The following is a 23,943-nucleotide window of genomic DNA, read 5'->3' on the forward strand; positions in this document are numbered from 1 at the left end:
CACAGTTAGTGGATGTGCCATCAATTTTATTTCTTGAAGCTGGACTAACTGCCCTTTTCCCAAAACCAATGACTCTGCTCCATAGCTTCTGAAAATGACTACCCAACTATTCAAACACTGTTCACCAACCTACGATGGAGAAAATACAGGAATACCACATATTTCCATTTGCAACATCCCAACAGGAGATTTTCAGGGGTAACCAGTTATTTTTGTAGACCAGGGCACTGCACTCAAATAGACTAGGAAGACGACAATATGTTTTGTGACAGGGAAAAACCTTGGATTTTCACATACAAAAACAGAGCATAAAATCTAGCAACTCTGAGCACTCAAGGATTTACAGGTTCTGAAAGATTATGGTCACAAGAAAAAATGAATAATCTTCCTACTTAAATATATTGCTCGTTTTGTCGGTCAGCTAAAGGGTACTGTTACCGGCAACATACAGAATTAGAATTATGTGGAAAAGAAGTGCATCAACCACGCAATGGGCCTACCCAATTCCTCATTCCGCAGAGAAGTGAAATGCCATCAACCTCTTCTTCGGTGAAAACATACAGAACATCTGCCAGCATATCGAGGACACAAACCAATTCTTTAAAGATGCTGATGACCCCAGTCTTCTGATACTGCTGGACCACTCAGCTGCTTCGACACAGTCAGAAATCCCACCGTTATTCGCACCCTGGAGTCTCAAATTTGATTCACCTGCAATGTCCTTCATTCCTACCTTTCCAACTCCCACCAGTTTGTTCACATGGGTACCTCCGGGTCATCCTCAGGGTTGCATATGGTCTTCTGTCCCCTAAAATGGAGCCTCTTGGTGCTCTTCATATGGGCAACCACACAATAGCAATACTATATTCAATAAGGACTGAAAAGTATGAAAAAGGTAACAAGGAGTGTGTAAAGGACACTCACCAAACATAATCAGCACTTCCACAGACACATAACATACATGTAATAACCAAAAAGAATTAATGATATTGAACACAAAAGATGAAAGTGATATTTCTATTGATTTTTAGTTAACCTAGAGCCCCAATTAACGTCATTGGTAGTTCTGGTGTGTATACAAATATATACATATGATGTAATAAGCCTCAAATGTTAAAAAACACAACATAAACTAATAGCAAAAACAAAATTATAAACAGAAGGAAATAAAGTTGTTGTTTAGGCAACAGACAACTCCTCGTTGTGATTATTGGTATCAGTGATTAACGGAAAGTAAACAAGTTTGCATGTTTATACTGTTGACGGAATTCCAACTCACAACTGGATGTAAGGGTCTCATCAGGATGGAAAATAATGGGACATCCAAATGTTCATATGCTAAAGAAATAATGCATTAGCAATGCTATGTGCTCATGTATCTCAATGGCATGCCAAGAAATATACCTGTGAAGTACGACACATAATGTACATGCAGATGCATCTAAGCCGAGAACCGCTGGTGGGCTGCAGATCAAACAAGGTGCAGTGATTGGAGGGCCAGGGTAGTGGTAAATCAGTCTCACTATGGGTCCTGTGCCTCTGTAAAGCACGCTCAGTCAGCGTGGCTGTAGACAGGAATGAAGGAGCCAATATCCTCAGTCGTAGTGAATGAGGACAACTTCTTAATTCTGGGACCCCTTGGGGAGACTTAATGTTCTCCAGGACCCACCACTCCACGCCTTGTTAAGACGCTGTGAGAGGGGTCTCAAAGGTCTGTTTTAGGAGTCGTTAGTGCTACCCCGGCCCTCCAACCACTGCGCCTTGTTGTACACCCACCAGCAGTTCTCGGCGCAGATGCGCCTACATGTACATTATTACGGGACAGACTTCGCAGGCATGTTTCTTGGCATGCCCTTGAGATACATGAGCACATAGCATTGCTAACACTATTTCTCTAGCACATGAACATTAGGATATTTCATTATTTTCCATCCTGATGAGACCCCTACATCCAGTTGTGGGTCGAAACGCAGTCAACAGTATAAACAGACAAACTTATTTACTTTCTGTTAACCGTTGAGATCATTAATCACTCTGAAGAGGTGTCGGTTGCATAAAAAACTAATTTCTTTACTTCTGCATATGTTTTGTTTTTGCTATTTGATTATATTGTGTTTTTCACTTGGGCGGATTAATTTATGTGTACGTCTTTGTATGCACATTAGAAATACCAATTACATTAATTGGGGCTGTAGATTAACTAAAAATCAATAGAAAAATCACTTTAATCTTGTGTTCGTTATTATTTATTTTTGATTATTATATGTAGGTTATATACCCAGGTTCCCATTAGTTAGAGCGTTGCGCTTATACCGATGATCCTATTCACAGATATCAGCATGAGGATTCACCAATATGCCGATGAGATACATCAGTACTTGAAAGTATCCTCGGTTTCAGACATCCAATGCCTCAAATACTTCTTGCACACCATCCAGACCTGTTTGTCCAGCACCAACCTGAAGCTCAACCAAACCAACACAGAATTCCAGTAATTTTCCCAAAACAACAAACAAGGCACAGTATACACCTGGCTCAATGACATGAACCCCAACAGCTTCAAACCTCAACTTTCACTGAATGCAAAGCCACTTGGACTAATCTTGGAGCCCAACTTCACCCTTAAGGAACAAACTGGCAAAAAACACGAAGATGGCCTAGTACCAGCTCTTTTAAAGAACATCAAGCTATTTCTTGAGAAAGCGATTTCAGAACAGCTGTTCAAGTACTCATACTTTTGCATCTGAATGATGGTAATGCCCTCAACACTAGCATCCCTTAGTGGCATCCTACACAATGCAGCACATCTCAGCCAGAGTCTGGATAAATATGATCACATCATCCTCATCCTCATCCTGATGGAATTCCACTAGCTTCCGTTACCGGCCGGTGCCATCTTAACAAAGCTACCATGAACAGCAACCCCTCTTATCTTGAAGACGAGTTCACCATCTCCGGTGATTCTCAACACATCCACAGCCAGAACACCATCAGACTGCAGACTAATAAGTGTAAAAAAGAAAAAACAAGAAAGCCCTCTTTCTTCCTTCTATGCACCAAAGATGTGGAATATCATCCCTGTACCCATCAAGATAGTGCACTAATATTGTTCCAGTTTAGTTTAGAGTTATACACACACACACACACCTATTTCAAGAACTCTACACCACAAAGCAGTAACTGTCCATAACACAGCTTCCTCTCCAATTACTTGTTGACTTTATGCTAGTCTTTGACCATGAACATCGCCCCGCTATCTTTTGGCAAAGTTCATGCTATAGAAATACCATATAAAGAGAAAACAGGTAAATGTTCAGAGACAAAATAAATGGCCACATCTTTGTGAATAAGCTAATCCTGGACTCAAATCCGATGCAGTACACATCAGCCAACCTTAATGGCAACATGGTTTCCTCCTTTTAAAGACTGGCGCAATGCTCCTAGACAGATCAGTCAAAATCACAAGTTCAGTTTCCCTATTAAACACAAAATAATATTTCTCCGGGGCCCAATGTCATTCCTCTCCTTCAGATCTGTTGCCTCCTCCTCCATGCGTCTTACAAGTCCCCTATGTTCCTTCCAATCTACCATCTGATCGTTCGCTCTTCTTTGATGCTGATCCCCCTTCCTGCTCCATCTCTTCAGCAATTTTTCAGTCTCTCTAGATGTTGGACTCCAATTGGGTCCTATCTGATGTTGGACTAGGGGCATAATAACTGACCGGGGACTAATCACATTGCTAGATAGAGACCTAACATCCTGCGTCTTCCAGAGTCCAGTATATATTTGTCTGGTCTGGCTCATTCATATGGAGTTGGGATCACCACTGGCAGGGGATGAAGACTGGATTCAGTATACCTTGTAGAATCTTCCTTCTGGGTGTGGTAGGACGATAGATTGGGAACATCGATGCTTCCAGTCCCAACAACTTAATTCCCTACTCATTCCAGTTTATTTATTACCAGTTGGCCACAGAATGGGCCAAAGGGAGAGACAGCATGGGTTTGATTCCTTGTTTGCTGTGGCAGACGAAAGAGTGCGAGGAACTAGGCAGCGCTTCCCACTTCAACCCCCATGGGTAGTCCAGGAAAGCATCTAAAAGGCATAAACGTTGTGACAGCAAGGTGAAGGAATGACAGCAATTAGGCTTGTCCCTTACCTTTCAAGTTCTTAACTACTGGCCCTCCTACTTTGCTGCTGTGGAAGTAAGGGTCAGAGAGACTGCACAGCCCCATATGAACCAAACCACAAATCTGAGGCTTGACTGTTGAGTTTGCAAAGGAAAAGAGCTTGAAGGTTTAATTAATGCTCTCAGCTTCTCTTTCATTAGCCCCAAGCCCATCCGTCCAAAATGGAAAACCTGGAGAGGAGTGACATTCTCCAGTATTGGGGTGTCTTTCATAGATTCACATGCTTGAATATTCCCCGTCGTCGAAGTGGGAGTCCCACGGTACATAAAGCAATGTAGTAATAACATAAGCCTATTAGGCCTACAGGAAAGAAAAAACCATAGAGTTTTCATGGATAGACAACTTGTCACCTTTATAACATATCACTGTCGTTATATTCTAGGTCAAATCCAGCCAATCAGGTGTCTGCACCCTCTAGAACCCTCTCCCCAGAGACTCAGGCTCTCGGATTTTCTACCGCACGTCGTGTGAAGGGAGTCTCCCTGAGCTTGCTCAGTTTTTTCATCTCATATTTCACAGAGATTGAGTCTAGGATGTCTTCAACCAAGAAATCCCTCTTCAGACCTTGTGGGAGCTGTGGTAAACTGAGACTTCATTCTGAAGATCCTCACAAAAAATGTATTTATTGTTTGTATCCTGAACATTTGGTTAAGGACTGTAAAATCTGTAGAACCTTCTCACAGAAAACTTTGAAGGACAGAGAGGGGCGTCTCCTTCTGTGGCTACAGAAGCTGAAGACTTCAGAAAATCCTGTTTCTGATGTGGAGAGTGTGTCTTCTATCCAAACTGCTCCCTCTTTCAAGAGGTCTTCCGACTCTCAAAAAGTTTCTCCTCGTCCTAAAATGGTGAAGAAACAGCATGGAGAACCTTCAACGATGGGGCTTATGCTGGCTCAGAGAGAGATTACGTGGCACTGGAAGTCCCGGGAGGGCCCATCAATCGGGCGGTGGATCTCCGAGTTATTAAAATGGTCTAGATGCGAGAGTGAAGTCAGACGGCGCCAAGCGATTAAGGCGGACAATGAAAAGGGGTTAGAGTGGGTAAGGGCATGGGAGCAGATTGAGCAGGCCCTGCAGGATTGCCGGCTCGAGCGGGCGGAACGGGAGCGCGAGGAGAACGGAGGTCCTTGAGGCTGAGGACAATAGATGTACCCCTGATGGATGGCACGACTTAGAGTTAGGGACCACTGGAGGGGCCCACAACAGCAGCAGTTGGGGGGTGGGATGGGAGGGGGGGGGGGGGGGAGTTCCCTGAGGTGGGAGGGTAATGCTATATTGAGTTGGATGAGGAATGTAGCTGTTGGGACAGAAAAGCAGAGGCTTCCATGGGGCATGATCCAGGCACCGCTGGGAGGCGATAGTTGTGTTACATTGCTTAACTGTCTATATATGCCGCCCGGCCCCCGGGATGTGGGCTGAATGGCTGTGTGCATTACTGAACCGAAGAATATGATCGGAGACTGTAGGGGGTGCCGGTTGCCCCGATGGTTATGTTGCTGAAAATGCTGCAATAAAAAACATGTTATAAAAAAAAAAAAATGGAGAACCTTCAACTTCAAGAGGGATGATTTCCCCCCACAGGAGTCTCCCTGTTTCCCTGACGCCCCCGAGATCTGATTCTCAGGCGTCTAAGACTCCAGCTGCGCAGTTTTTACCTCAAAAACTGCCTCTCTCGTCGACTAGTTCATCACGCCTTCCTCCGTCGACGAGAGCTGCCGTCGTCGCACCTACATCGACGACCTCGGCATCTATGTCTCTGAAGACGGCAATGATCATGTCGTCGGCGTCTTCACCGTCGACGCTGGTATCTGTGAAAGTGAGACCCATCTCGTCGACGTTGCCTTTAACTTCGTCGTCGACGAGTATCAAGCATAAGAAAAAGCAGACATCGTCGACGAGTGCTCCGTCGTCGAAGGGTGCTTCGTCGTCGAGGGGTGCTTCGTCATCGAGAGCTGCTTAGTCGTCGACGGTGGCTTCGTCGTCGGCGCTGGCCTCGTCGTCGACGGTGGCTTAGTCGTCGACGGTGGCTTCGTCGTAGACGGCGGCCCAACGGCGAATTTCAGCACCGGCAACGACGGCTACAGCTCCAATTCTGGCTTTGCTACCATTGGACACATCAACCTCTCTACTTCAACGTCGGCAATCGTCTCTGGAGACCCTCATGCCACTCAAACCACCTGTGCAACCTCCTGAGCTGCTGTTTTCATTTGACAATGATGAATATGAGGATGACAGATTTCGGCCTGCTCGCAGTCCTTCCGAGCTCTTGATTAAATGTCAGGACACTGATGATGATGATGATGAGGAGGAGGATTTGCGACAAGAGGATCTCTCGTCTTATGACACGCATCCGGTTCCGCAACCTTCCATGGCACAATTGCCTTTAAGCCCGATTTCCAATTTGCAGTATATGCTTGATGATTATAATCGCCGTTTTCCACGGTCTGGGCATACCACTCCAACACCACAGACACCTCAACAATCTGTGTTTCATACGGAACCAGTAGTCACACCGACGCCAGTGAGTCGTGAACAATCTCTTGGGGTTCCTCTTTTCACGCTTGAGGATGTTGTCGAGGAACAGGATGATGACGCTGACAAGGAGGAGGGTGAGCTGGACGATGCTTCCCTCCTTTCGGACTGGGACAACTATCAGATCCAAACACCTTCTCCCGCTGATCCCGCTCCTTTGGATTCTCCCCCAGTTGACATTGGTGGTTTCCATTTGCTCATGGAGAGAGCGGCTAAAAGATTTCACCTCCCTATGACGACTAGAGAGGAAGATTGTTTTTTATATGACTTTAAGGACCAACCTCAAAAGCAGGTCCGCTGCATTCCAATCATTGATTTCATATGGCAAGAGGGCCTTAAAATAATGCAAACCCCCTAACTCTATTCCAGCCATCCTTCCTAGGATCGACAAGAAATACAAGGCTCCTCCAAATTCTCCTGCCTGTTTGACTTCGCAAACGAAGCCTGATTCTATCATCACTCAGGCAGCCCAACGCCGATCCAGAAATCCTTCATCGCCTGTGTCGGCACCTCCAGATCGCGAAGGTCGCAGACTGGATGGTATAGGGAAAAAAAATTCCACTATGGCGGCGGCAACGGTACGCGCCGCCAATTCTTTGGCGATCTTAGGCCGCTACGATTGCCAAATGTGGTCGGACATTTCATCTTTGATCAATCTTATTCCCGAATCATCCAGACCAGAGGCTTTGAAGATTCTCCAAGAGGGAGAAAGAATTTCTTCGGAGATTATAGATTGCATCATCGATGTGTCCTCTTCTGGCTTCCGTCTTTTGGCGGGCGCTGCAGTCCTCAGGCGTCAGGGCTGGTTACGGGCCACGTCCTTTCGTCAAGAGGTGCAAACGAAGATCCTGGACATGCCTTACGACAGCGAATCCCTTTTCGGCCAACATATAGATGATGCCCTTCAAGCAATCAAGAAGGACACTGACACAGCTCGTGCTCTAGGGTCTTTACAATTCAAAAAACAGCCATTTCGAGGCGCAAGAGGTCGTGGTTCCTCTTCTTCCTTTCGAGGCAATTCCAACCAGTACAGGCAAGGACGCTACTCCTCGCAGAACCAACAATCGTATCGGCAGCAAAATTCCTCCAATTACAGGCAATACAGAGGCAAATCTTCCTACAGAGGAAAGGACTCCTCAAAGAAACAATGACTCTCCTTACCCTCACTCACGGACTCCTCCAAAACTTGGAGGTCGAATCTCCCGCTTCTTCTGCAAATGGTCGCAAATCACCACAGATCAAGGGGTTCTCGATCTTGTGCGCAGGGGACACGCTTTGGAATTCATAAAGATTCCTCCAAATACTCCACCAAGAGGTCCCCTTCCTGCACATTTGAAGGAGCTTTTGATTCAGCTAAACATCTTATTGAGAAAGGGCGCGATCGAAGTGGTGCCAAAACTACAGAAGGGCAGGGGGTTCTACTCAAGGTTCTTCCTTATTCAGAAGAAGCCGGGAGAATGGCGTCCCATTTTGGATTTGAGAGCCCTGAACAAATTTATCAAGACACAAACTTTTCGTATGTTGTCCCTACAAGAGGTCCTTCCTCTTCTCTCTCACGGAGATTTCATGACAACCCTAGATCTACAAGATGCTTACTTTCATCTTCCCATCTTGCCAAGACACAGAAAGTTCCTCCGATTCAGGGTGGCCGGACGGGATTTTCAATTCAAAGTCCTGCCGTTCGGCCTTCGTTCGGCTCCCCGAGTGTTCACAAAAGTCCTTGCACCGGTGGCAGCTTACATTCACCTTCAGGGAGTCCAAATCTTTCCCTACCTAGACGACTGCCTTCTGAAGGCAAAGTCCTTCGAACTAGCGTCAACACAAACCCTGGTGTGCAGCTCCCTGTTCCAATCTCTGGGCCTCACGCTGAACTTGGAAAAATCTCAGTTGCACCCAGCTCAAAACAGACTGTTCTTGGGAGCCATTCTGGATACAACTCTAGGGAAAGCTTTTGTGTCGCACGAACGACGACAACGTCTTCGCAATTTAGCGGCCTCTATTCATCTAAAAGAGTTCGTTTCTGTCCGACAGTTGAAGTCATTCCTAGGGATGTTGTCCTCCTGCATTCCTCTAGTCCCTCACTGCCGCCTGAAGATGAGACCTGTCCAAGAAGAACTGGACAAGCAATGGGCTCAGGTCTCCGGCAATTTCAACGACCTAGTCAGAGTCACTCCTCGCCTCAGAAAGGCTCTTCTATGGTGGACTCACGAAGAACATGTCTCCTCGGGGCGTCCTTTTCTGGCGGACTCTCCACAATTCACCCTCACCACCGACGCCTCTCTCGAAGGTTGGGGCGCTCACCTGCAGGGTCTTACTGTGAAAGGCAGGTGGTCTGTTCATCAAAAGACAAGACACATCAACCTGTTAGAATTACTGGCCATCTTTCTGGCTCTGAAAACTTTCCGAAGCATCATTTATTGGAAGCACGGTATTGCTCAGAACGGACAACACAACGTGCATGCATTATATCAACAAACAAGGAGGCACGAGGTCCGTTCTGTTGTCCCTTCAGACCCAAAAGATTTGGAATTGGGCGATTCAACACCACATCGCCCTCACTGCAGTCCATGTTCCGGGAGCGTCCAACATACTCGCGGATTCCCTAAGCAGATCCTCCACGACCAATCACGAATGGGAATTACACCAACCCATTCTGGATCGCATATTCCAGCTATGGGGTCCCCCGAATCTGGATCTCTTCGCAACCTACCTGAACCGGAAATGCCAGTTGTACGCAAGTTGGCTTCCCCAACCAAAGTCATGCGGGAATGCCTTTTTGATGAACTGGTCCAAAATTTAGGCTTATGCCTTTCCACCGATACCTCTAGTCCCCAAGGTCCTGCGGAAAATGAGGAGAGAACCCTGTCGGCTCATCTTAATAGCCCCCCGATGGCCTCGACAAATATGGTTCACGGAGCTGCTGCTTCTGTCTCAGTGCGACCCAATCATGCTTCGTCCTCTTACGAATCTCTTGACCATGGAACACGGTCAAATTTGCCATCCCGATCCTGCGTCTCTACACTTAGCAGCTTGGAACCTGAATTTGTAAATATGGACATCCCTTTGGAGTGCAGAGAAGTATTGGCAAAGGCTAGAGCTCCCTCTACTGTAAAAACTTACAAACTCAAATGGAAACGCTCTTGTTCCTGGTGCAGTGATGTCAAAATTCATCCTATCCATTCCAAGCCTGAACAACTACTACCTTTCTTTTTGCACCTCGCAAAATCAGGCCTGTCATATGCTACCCTTAAGGTCTTTTTAGCAGCGATCTCACGATTCCGCCAAGATGGCTCGAACTCCCTTTACTGGTCAAGAGTAATGAAACAATTCTTCAAGGGACTGTTTCGTATGTTTCCTCCGATACGTCGGCCTCCTCCTCCTCCTTGGCATCTAAACATGGTATTGGCGCAGCTGATGAAATCGCCTTTCGAGCCTATACATAAGGTCAGCCTCAAACATGTCACCTGGAAGACTTCTCTTCTCCTGGCGCTTACATCCTCTCGCCGGGTCAGTGACTTGCAAGCCTTTACTATTAACCCACCTTTTCTTCAATTTACTAAAGACTCTGTTCTGCTTCGCACCAATCCGGCCTATATCCCGAAGGTGCCATCTGATTTCCACCTCAATCAGCCGGTTGTTTTGAAAACATTTTTTCCTAATCCTCAGACGTTTGCAGAAAAGTCACTTCATTCTTTGGATATCAAGAGATGTCTCAAATTATATCTTCAGAGAACTGCCGCCATTCGTAAAACTGACCAACTCTTTGTCGCCGACGGGCGCATGCGGCAAGGTCATCCTGTCACCAAACCATCTATAGCACGTTGGATATCCTCTGCTATTGCCTTTTGCCATCAACAAGCAGGAAAACCTCTCGCTGCTGCTGTGAAAGCACACTCCACGAGGAAGGTTTCTTCTTCCACTGCGCTGTTTGCTGGAGTTCCTCTTCAAGCCATCTGTAAAGCGGCGACATGGTCCAGCAGACACACCTTTACGAGACACTACTGTCTGGATGCTGCAGACAACACGGATACAGCTGTGGGACAGGCAGTCCTTCGTAATCTTTTTAAATAAGGTGAGCCTCTGTTGCTTCCCTCCTCCTGCATACAAGGTACTTTTATTTCTTTATATATTTATGTATAAGATGTTATAGATATATATATATATAGATAGACGTCGATTTTATGCATATAATCTTTGCACTGTCTATACTACTATCTGGCTTCTTCTGTACCTTGTATTATTCTGCTACTACTGCTCACTACTCTTATTCAAGCATGTGAATCTATGAAAGACACCCCAATACTGGAGAAGAACAAAAGTTACTTACCTGTAAACTGTGGTTCTCCAGTATTGGTGTCTTTCATAGATTCACATGCGACCCACCCACCTCCCCTCAGAGGCTCTTCCTTGTATTTGACTTTATGTCACTCTTGTGCTACGAAAATCTGAGAGCCTGAGTATTTGGTGAGAGGGTTCTAGAGGGTGCAGACACCTGATTGGCTGGATTTGACCTAGAACATAATGACAGTGATATGTTATAAAGGTGACAAGTTGTCTATCCATGAAAACTATGGTTTTTTCTTTCCTGTAGGCCTAATAGGCTTATGTTATTACTACATTGCTTTGTTATGTACCGTGGGACTCCCACTTCGACGACGGGGAATATTCAAGCATGTGAATCTATGAAAGACACCAATACTGGAGAACCACAGTTTACAGGTAAGTAACTTTTGTTCATCTCCTTCACATTAACTAGTCTATACATCACATCACTGAAAATGTCATAGTAACATGGCTGCATTTGAAGTGGCGTGGGTGCCATGCTCCTATCAAAGGATCAGACTATTTTTTCATACTTCCCGCTAGCTAATTTGCTGTTATTAATTGGAAGAGGTGATGTCCAATCTGTACACTACTAAGACACTCAAGAGCTAGCAAAGCGTCATATACCTTAACATGCTTATTTAAATGCAAGTGGCAAGAATTATGGATAGGACAGCCAAGTTACTACAGGGAGGTGCACAGACCTACATTCAAGCCACATCTGAGAACACTAAAAGACCAGAAAAACTTCATTCATGCTGAGGAACCTTTTGAACTCAATGTGCCTCCCAGAACCATGCCAAAGTTTAGGAAAAGAGCACCAACCTGATTTACAGGAAATGACGGCATGAAATTGCCAGATGACTTCTGTTGTATATGTTGGTTCGAAGATCCAGACGCAGTTGTCACGTTCATTCCCATGGCTGACTGTGCAGCAGAAAAAGGCTTGGATGTAGCTGGTCCAGAGGACAACAATGGCTGTTGGTGAACTGGCGTTGGCATGGTCATTGTAAAACCAGCCAGCGTAGGTACAGGTGCTGCTGGTAACTGATTGATAATGTCAGGATTCATGGCAGTTGCTCCTCTCTAGCAGACATTAAAATAGAAATAATAATTGTGAGTGCTATGTTTATGTGGTAATAGCACTTACAAAAACAACCACACAGACATGTTGCAAAATGCACAGATCATGAGTTTGTCACCAGCTATACACATTTAAGGTGTTTGGGTGCTTTTATTTCACACAATGCAGCTGTAGAATTTTCATATTTACATATTGTAAAGGGACCTGTGAAATATTTTCCATATTCCACATAAATGACATAATAACCTCATTGTCAACTGAAGATGTTATTAGGCCACATATTATTTAAATGGAAGCCTACTGCAATGCAAGCAAAGCATTGATAGCTCTGCTGTGCTAACAGGTGGTTCAATAAAATCTCCAAGCATAATCACTTTTTTTTTAAATCACCAGTCTATTAAAAAAAAAATAACATTATAATAGAAATCAGTACCAATTATTAGTTCTCACTGCTCGCAGAAGCTCCAGCAATCTCAGTATAATGCATTACTCAATGGTAAGCAACAGTCTATAAATAAGAGCTGTGCATTTGATTTGCAATGAGTGCCCACTGCCAGCTCTGCCTAGTCAGCAAACCACTGACTTCTACAGTCAGAATATGTTAAAGACGCAAAGCCTGTTTAGCTGTAAATTTGTACTACAATAACAAACACAGTCCAGTCATTTACCTTTGGTAATGACCTTTCTTGTGGATACTCAGTCTAACCACAGATTCTCAACTTCTGAATGTCCCCAGGCTCCAGACTGGATCTAGAGAATTTTCTTCAGCAATTCTATCAGGCGTCGGTAGCTCATTTTGTGCGGATCCATGTCAGGTCTTTCCCGTCTCAAATGTTACATCGGGGCTTCTAGATAGTCACCACCTCCATACGCTGACGTCCGTTTCTTTCTGATATCTGTCAGATCTTTTCTAAACAGATTATACCAGTATACAAATCTCTCAGATGGAATCATTTTAGCATAGATCAGAAGAATCCATTCCACGACATGGGGAGAGGGGTGGCTTGGTGATGAATCTGTGGTTAGATAGAGCCTTATCGAAGAAAAGTAAGGATTGTGTTACTTACTGAGTAAGCATCTGTTCTTGGCATTTAGAGCTGTAGATTCACATGCTTTGCATACTCTTGCCATCTAGTGGTGGGTCCGTATGTTTGCAAGTTGTTTTTCTTCAAAGAAGTCTATCCAGTCACGAGGTAAGGCGATTCCTCCTTTTGGTAATAGTGCGCATGGGCATCGGTTCCATTGTTAGATTGTTTTCTTCGCATGAGGGTGAGAATGGAGTGAGTGAGTGTAGTAAAGAGATGTCCATGCGTAGGTAATGTAATTAATGAGAACTGCAACAACTACAGGTGCCCCAGGAGGAGGGTGGGCGCATGTGAATCTACAGCTCTACATGTCAAGAACAGATGCTTACTGGGTAAGTAACAATCTGTTCAAGGCACGTGCACTGTAGATACACTTGCTTTGAATAGACTATATAGCAGTATTCTCCCAAAGCGGTGGCTAACCAGTAGATGTTGCAGTTTTCTGGAAAAGTGTTTTTAGCACTGCCTGCTCCACATTGGCTTGTTGACGTGCTAGTACATCCACACAATGTTTGGTAAATGTGTGTGCTGTATACCATGTTGCTGCTTTATAAATGTTAACTATAGGAATGTTACCTAAAAGGGCCATAGAGACTCCTATTTTGTGAGTGGAATGGGCTCTAGGGGGTATCGGTAATGTTTTTGTAGCTTTTGCATAGCAAGTTTGAATGCACTTAACAATCCATCTTTAAATGCCATATTTAGAAATAGGATTGCCTTTGTGAGGTGGTATAAACGAAACAGTTAATTTGTTTTACGAAAATCTTTTGTTCTTTCGATACAATACAATAAAGCTCTTTTGACGTCAAGTGTGTGAAGAGCTCGTTCTGCTACCGAATCAGGCTGAGAAAAGAACACAGGTAATTCAACTGATTGTTTCATATGGAAAGCAGAAACCACTTTGGGAAGGAATTTGGGATTGGTGCAAAGAACTACCCTACCTTTATGGAGCTGAAGGAAGGATTCTTCCAAAGTGATTGCAATGAGGAATGCAACCTCCCAAGAGAAAAACTGTAAAGGACACTTATATAGTGGTTCAAAGGATGAACCCATAACTCTTGTAAGTACAACATTAAGATCCCACACTGGTGCCGGTAGAATTGTTGGTGGTATAACTTTTGCAAATACGCAGCTACTGCTACCAGGTCCTATCTAATAGATGTGTAAGCTAGCCCACATTGCTGGAGGTTTAAAAAGGTAACAGACAATGTTTTGAACAAAAGAATTTAGAAGTAGAATTTTGTTATTGCAGTAAACAACAAATCGTTTCCATTTTACTGCATTGGACACTCTGGTAGTAGTGTTTCTAGCTTCTTTGAGAATAGTCATACAGTCCAGTGGCAAATTTAAATATCCAAACTCTAGGACTTCAGGAGCCAAATCACTAAGTTGAGCTCCTTGGGATTTGGAGGTTTGATTTCTCCATGGTTCTGAGTGAGAGAATGGAGGTGAGATGTAGCTTTTGATGTGGAACTACTGAGAGCTCTAACAGGGTGGTGTACCATGGTTGACGGGCCCATGTGAGAGCTACCAAAATCAGTGTCAGTGAACGGGCCCATGTGAGAGCTACCAAAATCAGTGTCAGTGATCTTTGCCGGAGTTTCCGAACCAGAAAGTGAAGGAGTGGGAGAGACATAAAAGCGTAGGCAAATATTCCTGACTAATTCATCCATAGGCATTGCCTTTGGAGAGAGGGAATGGGAACCTGGAGGCGACGTTTGGGCATTGTGTGTTGTCTACTGTGGCGAACAGATCTATTTGTGGGTATCCCCATTGTAGAAAGTATGGAAGGCCAACTTGGGGATGAAGTTCCCACTCATGTATTTGCAGTCTCCTTCTGCTGAGGAGGAGGGCAATTTGATTGTTCACTCCTGGGAGGTGTTCTGCCAGAAGGTGAATCTTGTAATTGATTGCCCATTTCCAAATCGTCGGAGACAGGCGTGACAGTTGGAGAGTGGGTGTACCCCCTTGTTTTTGTACATAGTACATTGCTGTCAAGTTGTCTGTGTGAACTAGGACAACTTTGCCTGTGATATGAGACTGATAAGCTTTCAGCGCTATAAACACTGCTAGAAGCTGTAGATAGATGGTGTGTAGACGTTTGTGTTTGTCGTCCTATAGACCTGGAATTGTGTCATGATGGAGATGTGCACCCCAACCCGGGAGAAATGCGCATGCTGTTAGCACGACTTGTTGAACATGGTCAATGAAAGGCCGCCCTTTTGATACATTTTGAGGGTCCCACCACTGCAGAGAGCGATGGGTGCGGCTGTCCACCAACACTAGATCTGTTAATTGACCCTGTGACTGATTCAACTGAGGTGCTAAGCATTCTTGTAATGGACACGTGTATTCTTGCATGAGGTACTATTGCAATGCATGGCACCATCATTTCCAGAAGCCGCATGAAAGTCCTGGCTGGCAAGGTTTGGTTGGTTTGAAACTGCAGCAATAGAGTTTGGATATTGGAAATTCTGGCTGCATTGGGGAAGGCTAGAGCTGTGTTAAGTTTTGAGAGTGGTTCCTAGATAAGATTGTATCTGTGAAGACTATAGTTGAGCCTTTTGAATGCTTATCGTGAAACCCAATTAGTGGAGTAGGTGTAGCATGGTCTGAGTGTTTTGTAAAGACTTTTGGTGTGTGCTGACTTTGATGAGGTAGGGGAAGCCATGAATTTGTTGTCTTCTGAGATGAGCTGCTACTACTGCTAGACATTCTGTAAATACCCTGGGAGCAGTAGTTACTTTGTACTGATAGTGTTTGCCTGCTTTCACAAATCTGAGATATTTGCGATGAGCTGGATGAATGGGAAAATATACATCTTTTAAGTCAAGTGTAGACAAAAAAAAAAATTACAAAAATAAAATCACCTTGCTGTAGGAGAGGAAGAACCTGTTGAAGCGTTACCATATGGAAATGTTCTGACAGTATTTACTGGTTTAACTCTCTGAGATCCAAAAATGGTCTTAAGGAACCGTCTTTTTGGGGAATTAGAAAATAAAGAGAGTAAACCCCTGAACCTTGGTACTGAAACGGAACTGGTTCTATGGCTCCCTTTTGTAAGAGATTGCACCTCCTGTTTGAGAACTGCAAATGGTCTGACGACAGTTTGTGAACACAAGGTGGAATGTTAGGTGGATTGGAGGTGAGCTCCAGGCAATAAGCATGTTAGATATGGTCTAGTACCCATTTGTCGGTTGGTATAGATTGCCAAATGGGAAGAAACTGTTGAAGTCTTCCCCCCCGCAGGTGTTGAGTGATGGGTGGGATGTGTGGGCAAGTCACTGTTTATTAGGGGGAAGGGGTGTTACGTGGTGTGGTGCCTTTACTCCTGCCTTTGGAATGGTTTCCTCTATATCCTCCTCTGTAGAAACCTCCAGAGGAAAAGGATTGGTTGGTATCTTTCTAAGAGGAAGCATTTGGGTCCAAGGATGGTGTTTCGGACCCTGCTCTGTAAAACGAGCAGCGAAAGGAACCTCTATTAGATGGGGACTGGAACGCTCGCATGGATTTTGATAAGGATTGGTCGACTATAGGACCAAACAGGTGTTCTTTATCAAAGGGAGTTTTCAAAATGGACTGTTGAACCTCAGACTCAAACCCTGAGATCCTAAGCCATGCATGGAGAATGCTGGTATTGATCTCCCTAGCTGCTGTGTCAGCTGCGTCTAAAGCACATCTTATTGGAGGAGTTAGAGAGGAGTTTCCCCTTTTCAACTATCTGCTGTGCCATATTTTTGTGTTCTTCTGGGAGATATTAGAGCAGTTGCTCCATCTCATTCTAGTGTGCCCTGTCATACCAAGCTAATAGGCCCTGCGTGTTTGCGATGCACCATTGGTTAGCGTCTTGAACAGCTACTAGTTTTCCAGAGGCATCAACAAGTTTGGATTCTTCATCCCCTTCGATGCTCATGACGGAGCCTGGGCTTTGGTGTCCCTATCCATCGATATATTGACAGGCAACCTTACCTTATATAAATTCTCACCACCTGCATAACTGTCCCGTTTAAATTCAGGTATGATAAAAATGTTCATACTTGTATTTCACATGTCCGATTCAATTGGGGATTTCCATTCTTTCGTCACATGATCTCAATGTTAGTACCAGTGCAGCAAGGAGCGATAATTGCTAACATATGGTGTCGCTGCTCGCTCCCGCAAGTGAATCGTCAAACGTGCACGTGTTGCCATTGAAAGCAATGCAAAAGCAATGCAATACATGCACGTTTTTGGTCTCAAAACCGACTCGATGGCTAAAGGTCTTTTTCCTACACAGCGCATGCACGCTGCGTGCGTAGGCGAGACCTAAAAATGAAACGGAAGTGACCCCTTAGGCAAGGGTCGCTTCTAGGGGGCATATTGTTTTTGTATGCGTATTCTGCCCCCCCCCCCCACGGGGGGGGGCAGAAAGGCAAAAAAAAAAAAAACAGGCAAATCTGCCCCCCCTGGGATCAGCCCATTTTTTGCCCTTTCTGCCCCCGGGGGTGGGGGGGCAGAAAACCCCACTAGGCACCAGGGATTTTGTTGTGTGTAATGGAAGCGACATGGTTGCTTTCTGGGGACAGATCTGCCCCTTTTTTGGCCTTTCTGCCCTAGGCGGGAGGCAGAAAACCCTACTAGGCACTAGGGATTTATTACTTTTGCAAGGGGGGCACATTTCTGTCTGCTGTTTTCTGCCCCACCTGGGGGATAGATTTGCCTGGCAGACAACCTCACCCGATCCCTTGGGCAAGATCACCCCCCATTTTTCTCAGCCCTATTTGAAGGCCCATCTGGCCGATTGACCATTTGGGTAGTGACATAGCGTGTTATAATGTTAATTGTTTTATTTTTTGTGAATTGCAATTGTAATGCTTTATTTCTCCCTTTTTGTTCTAGTTCAAGTCTTTTGCTCTTTAGACTGTTCCAGGTTGCGGTTTCGTTTCTGATGGTTCTGCTGTTTGTGTAGTTGCATGTGTCTGGTAAGAGACTTTTTTTGTACAATTTAAAGGAGTTTCATTTCTCTGCATGAATGTGCTTTTTGCAAATGGTGTAATAATAGCAGTATGTTTGGCTTCTGTTTGAGTGTCAAAAACGTTTTGCATTTGTGCTCGATGTGTATTTTGTTGTCTTGTGAGTAATTGGCTTTGTTTGTTTCTTTCTAGTGGGATATCGTTGGTTTTTGCTGTGTCTCTGCAGAGTAGGTGCTGGTGAGTGTAGCTGTCTCTTGTAAGTGAATCGTATAGTTTTTGAGCATATAGATCTTTGTGATAAAGGCACACATTTTCTTACTTACTTATCTTGCACAGTGTTGGTTGTTGTTGACTTGTTTGTGCAGTCTCCTTTCTTAGTAAGGATAATGGCTAGCCGTAGGATTACTGCTCAGCAGGTTGTTGGCATGCTTTTTGAGTCTTCCTCTGATCATGGTCCAGAGACTGACTGATTCTGAGGCAGAAGTGTGAGGGGAAGATTCAGGCAGTGAGTTGTCTCCACATGGCAGCATTGGATGATGAAGCTACTCAGTGCGGATGAAGCTACTCTTGGTGCGGATGAAGTGCCTGTGTTAGAGGAGGACATTGATGTCCCGATAGTGCGGCAAGAGGCATCTGGGCTGCAGCCTGGGGCTGCAAGGCTACCTGTTGAAAGTGCTGACGTCTGGGTTGCCCCAGGCATGGTGCAGCCGGCATTGCCAGACTTTACTGATGTTCCAGGGTGTAGAGTGAATACTGAAAACTTTTCGCCGATACATTTTTTTCAGTTGTTTATGGACGATGTATTTTTGGCAGAGATTGTTGAGCAGACTAATTTGTATGCCGAACATTTTTTGAGGGACAACAGTGCCAGCCTTAAGCCCCACTCTAGAGCTACCCGGTGGACTCCCACAAATCTGGAAGAGATGAAGAAGTTCTTGGGTTTCACTTTATGGGCTTGCTAAGGAAGCCATCGATGTCTTCATATTGGTCTACTAGTCCCTTGATGGCAACTGCTATATTTCCAGCAGTCATGAGTCGTGATAGGTATTTGCTTCTGCTTCGGATTATGCATTTTTTCGATAATAGTTTAGCGTTGGCACGAGATCACCCTGATTGTGACTGTCTTTTTAAGATTCGGCCTGTCATTGATCACTTTGTTGATCGATTTTCTGAGATCTATGCTCCAGGGAAAGAAATAGCAGTGGATGAGTCTTTGGTGTTGTTCAAGGGCCGCTTGGTTTTTAGGCAATACATTCCTAGTAAGAGGGCACGCTATGGAATTAAGCTGTATATGCTGTGTGACAGTCAAACTGGATATGTCTCGAATTTCAGGGTGTACACCGGTAAGGAATCCAGGATTAACCCCTCTGGTTGTCTGTCCACTTTTGGAGTGACTGAGAAAATTGTGTGGGAACTTGGTAGAGGACTTTTTAACAAAGGCCACCATTTATATGTAGATAACTTCTACACTGGTGTGCAGTTGTTCAGGGAATTGGCCAAAGTGGACACTGTTGCTTGTGGCACAATCCGCTCTAACCGTAAAGGTTTCCCAAAAGAACTTGTTTGTCAAAAGCTTGTGCGGGGACAGTGCGTTGTGAGGAGCTTCTAGCTGTGAAGTTTTCAGACAGGAGAGATGTCTACATGCTGACTAACATCCATGATGAAAGCACTTCACCTGTGACTGTTTGGGGTCAGGTTGCTGAAGTGCGCAAACCTGTGTGCATTTTAGACTATAATAGGCACATGGGTGGTGTTGACAGAGTAGATCAGAGGTTGGAACCTTATACCAAATGTAAGCCTTACGAAGCACGGTGTAAGAAGTTGCCTATCCATTTTTTCCACTTGGCAACCTTTAATGCTTTGGTTGTATTCCAGAATTTTTGTCCTGAGTCAAAGATGACTTTTGCTAAGTTTCAGGAGTCTGTAATAGGCAGCCTTGTTTTAGTGGAACAGGCAAGTGTTCCTAGAGTTGGAGTTGTGGGGGATGTTGCTAGATTGAAAGATTACCACTTTCCTGATCACATTCCTCCCACACCCTTAAAAGACTTTCCCAGTAGGAGATGTAGAGTCTGTTGGTGAAGAGATACGTGGAAGGAGACTCGCATGTACTGCCCAGAGTGTCCTTCTAACCCTGGGCTGTGTGTGCCTGCTTGTTTTAGAATGTAACACAGGCAAAATAATTTTTGGGAGCATCCATGAGTGGTAAAGTGAACTGCCTGGCCTCTATTGTTTAATATTTTATGTTCAGTTTCAAGGTTGGCATTTGTGTAGGGTATTTAGTTTCGTATTTTGTGTTAGTAGATTTGTATCCATTTGCAATTTGTTTGTGTTTTCTTATTTGTATAAAAAAATCCTAAATGTGATGGCGGTGTGCGTAGAGTGGCGCTTGTCTAGCAGTGTGCATGGAGTGGCACTTGGCAGGCAGTGTTCGTGGACTGGCGCTTGGCTGGCTGGAGGTGTGCGTGGACTGGCGCTTGGCTGGCGGTGTGTTTGGATTGGCGCTTGGCTGGCGGTGTGCGTGGAATGGCACTTGGCTGGCGGAGTGTTTGGACTGGCGCTTGGCTGGCGGTGTGTTTGGACTGGCGCTTGGCTGGCGGTGTGCTTGGACTGGCGGTGTGTGTGGACTGGTGCTTGGCTGGCAGTGTGCGTGGACTGGTGTTCGGCTGGCAGTGTGCGTGGACTGGCACTTGGCTGGCGGTGTGTGAGTAGTGACTAGCTGGTGGTCACTACACACACTGCTAGCCAAACGCCACTCCCGGCAATCCGTGAGCTGGTGTGGTTGCTGTGTCAGGAATGTGGGTGTGTGAAAGTGATGGGTCCTTGAATGGCGCTGTCTGCTGGTGTGAGTGTTATAAAGTGCTTGGCCCGCGGCGTGAATGGTTTTGTATGTGTCACACGTATGAAAGGTGTATGAATGGCCTGTAAAGAGGTTGGTGCCTTGTCGAGGCTTTACAGCTCACGAGCTGTGACTCAACGGTTCAGTTTTTCGTCCTTTCAATTATAAACAGTGCATTTCATTTTTGTGAAATCTCTGGTTAATACAACTGTATATACGGAACCATTACTCACCCTCGTGCCAAATCCAACCAGTATGTATGATATTTAAGGAATAGGTGGTGTGCAGAAAATTTTGTCTTTTCTGTTTTTGTCAAGCAGGGTATACCTTGTCCCTTTTTGTGAATGTTGCAATGTGTTGGTTTTGTGCCTGGTGGTGTGAATGGTCTTGTGTGTATCATGTATGAAAGGTGTGTGAATGGCCTGTAAAGCGGTTGGTGCCTTGACGTGGCTTTACAGCTCACGAGCTGCGAGTCACTGGTTCAGTTTTTTGTCCTTTCAATTGACAGTGCATATCATTTTTGTGAAATCCCTTGTTAATAAAACTATATATACACTGAACCATCACTCGTGCTAAATCCAACCAGTATGTGTGTGCGCTTGAGAAATAGATGGCTGTGCAGTAATCTTTGTCTTTTTTATCTCTATGCCAAGGTGTATATTTCATCTAAGAACAACCTACCAACTGTAGATTTTATCGTAAACTAAACACCCATGGGAGTACATGGTGATGTCTCTCTTGTGGATCCCAACAAGTTATCTTACCCACAATGTTCTGCAAACCTCAAAATGTCTGTCACATTTTCCTTGCAATATTGTGCCAAAACGTTCACGCTGCAGAAAGAAACAAATTTCCTACCCCTTTGCCTTTCTCCAAGTATCCCAATAGAAATGGTACCTCACTCACGTGGGTGGTTCAGGGACCCGTGACAGGCAAGGGCCCAAAACCTTCTGAGGCAACATCAAAATTTGCCTATCACAAAACAACCTGGTTTTGCAAGGAGGGGTGACCTGGGTTTTTGGACTCGTGCTCGGCGGCCAGCTGGGGAAACCTACCAAACCCACACATTTCTGAAATTAGACACCCAGGGGATTCCTGGGAGGTATGACATGTGTGGATCCCCCACGTTTTCTTACCCAGAATCCCTGCAAACCTCAATTTTAGTTGGAAAAAAAAAATCACTTTTTTCCACACATTTTTGTGAGGGAAAGTTGTGGCATCACCGGGCTGACACAAATTTCCTACCACCCAGCGTTCCCCCAGGTCTCCCGATAAAAATGGTGCCTCACTCGTATGGGAGGCCCAAGTACCCGCGACATGCAAGGGCCCAAAACATTTTGTGATAGGCAAGTATGATGTTGCCTCAATACGTTTTGGGCCCTTGCCTGTTACGGGTACTTGGGCCTCCCAAACGAGTGAGGCACCATTTTTAATCGGGAGACCCGGGGGGAAACTGGATGGTAGGAAATTTGTGTCAGCCCAGTGATGCCACAACTTTCCCACACCAAAATGTGTGAAATAAGTGTTTTTCAGCTAATATTGAGGTTTGCAAGGGATTCTGGGTAAGGAAACTTTGGGGGATCCACGCAAGCCATACCTCCCTGGAATCCCCTGGGTGTCTACTTTTCAGAAATGTGTGGGTTTGGTAGGTTTCTCTAAGTGCCGGCAGAGCTAGGGTTCAAAAACTACAGCTAGGCACTTTGCCAAAAACGGGTCATTTTTCACTGTGAAATTGTGGTGTGTCACGTTTCGTTTTGCGCAGTTTTCTGTCACGGGCACTAGGCCTACCCAAGAAAGTGAGGTACCATTTTTCTCGGAAGACTTTGGGGAACGCGGGGTGGGTGGAAATTTGTGGATCCACGCAGATTCCAGAACTTTCCAAAACAGAAATGTGAGGAAAACATGTTTTTTTTGGACAATTTTTTAGGTTTGCAAGTGATTCTGGTTAACATAACTTGGTGAGAGGCAGTCAAGTCACCCCATCCTGGATTCCCCTGGGTGACTAGTTTAAAAACATGTATAGGTTTGCTAGGTTTCCCTAGGTGCCGGCAGGGCTAGGGTTCAAAAACTAGAGCTAGGCACTTTGCAAAAAATGGGTAATTTTTCATTGTGAAAATGTGGTGTGTTCACGTTGCCTTTTGAGCCGTTTCCTGTCGTGGGCACTATGCATACCCACATAAGTTAGGTACCATTATTATCGCCAGACTTGGGGTAGTTCAGATTTGCAAAGCAACTGTTATTACCTATTGACTTTCGATGCATTTCTGCCTTCCAAATGAAAGAAATGTGTTAAACAAAAAAAGTCATTTTGAAAAGTGACCGATAATTTTCATGCTAGTATGAGTATTCCCAATTTTGGAAATGTGCAAATATATACTGTTTCTAAACTCTACATTTTGTTCCCATTTCAGAAATACATAGGAGTCTTTCATACCGAATTTTCCATGTATACATTTTCCCAGAATAATTGCTATATACCCGGTACATAACAAAAAACCATTGCAAGATGCTGCTCAGTTTTTGGCTCTGGGTTCGTCGGGTTCTTGGTGAACCAACAAGACCTATATATCCCCACAACCAGTAAGGTCCAGTGGATGTAACGGTATATTGCTTTCAAAGAGCTGTCATAATTAGAAGAAGTTACAGGTGAAAACGTTGACACGAAAGGCTGTTTTTTTCCAACTAATTTTCAATTTTTCCTATATTTAACTGTTAGTTTCTATAAAGAAACCTTAATGGATTTACACAAATGACCCCTTGCTGAATTCAGCATTTTGTCTTTTCTAAAATCTATAGCTTTCCAGGATCCATTATTGCTTTCATATTCATTTCTAACATTAACTGGAAGGAGGTTGAAAGCACAAAAAAATAGCAAAAATAGGCTATGTCCCAGGAAAATGACAAAACTGTAAAAAAAAAGGTTTGGTTTTCTGAGAAAAGTC

General features: G+C 44.7%; 1 protein-coding gene across 10 annotated transcripts in view; it reads right to left on the reverse strand.

The window, feature by feature from the left end:
- SYNRG (synergin gamma) overlaps positions 1-23,943 on the reverse strand; it is a 501,862-nt gene that overhangs the window by 298,276 nt on the left and 179,643 nt on the right. For all 10 annotated transcript variants that reach the window (XM_085649490.1, XM_085649489.1, XM_085649487.1 and 7 more), the window contains one exon: positions 11,870-12,130. In XM_085649490.1, coding sequence (XP_085505616.1) covers positions 11,870-12,130 — 261 coding nt within the window. The remainder of the gene's footprint in view (positions 1-11,869; positions 12,131-23,943) is intronic.

This window comes from Triturus cristatus, chromosome 3_2 (assembly GCF_964204655.1).
Source record: "Triturus cristatus chromosome 3_2, aTriCri1.1, whole genome shotgun sequence".
Lineage (NCBI taxonomy): Eukaryota > Metazoa > Chordata > Amphibia > Caudata > Salamandridae > Triturus > Triturus cristatus.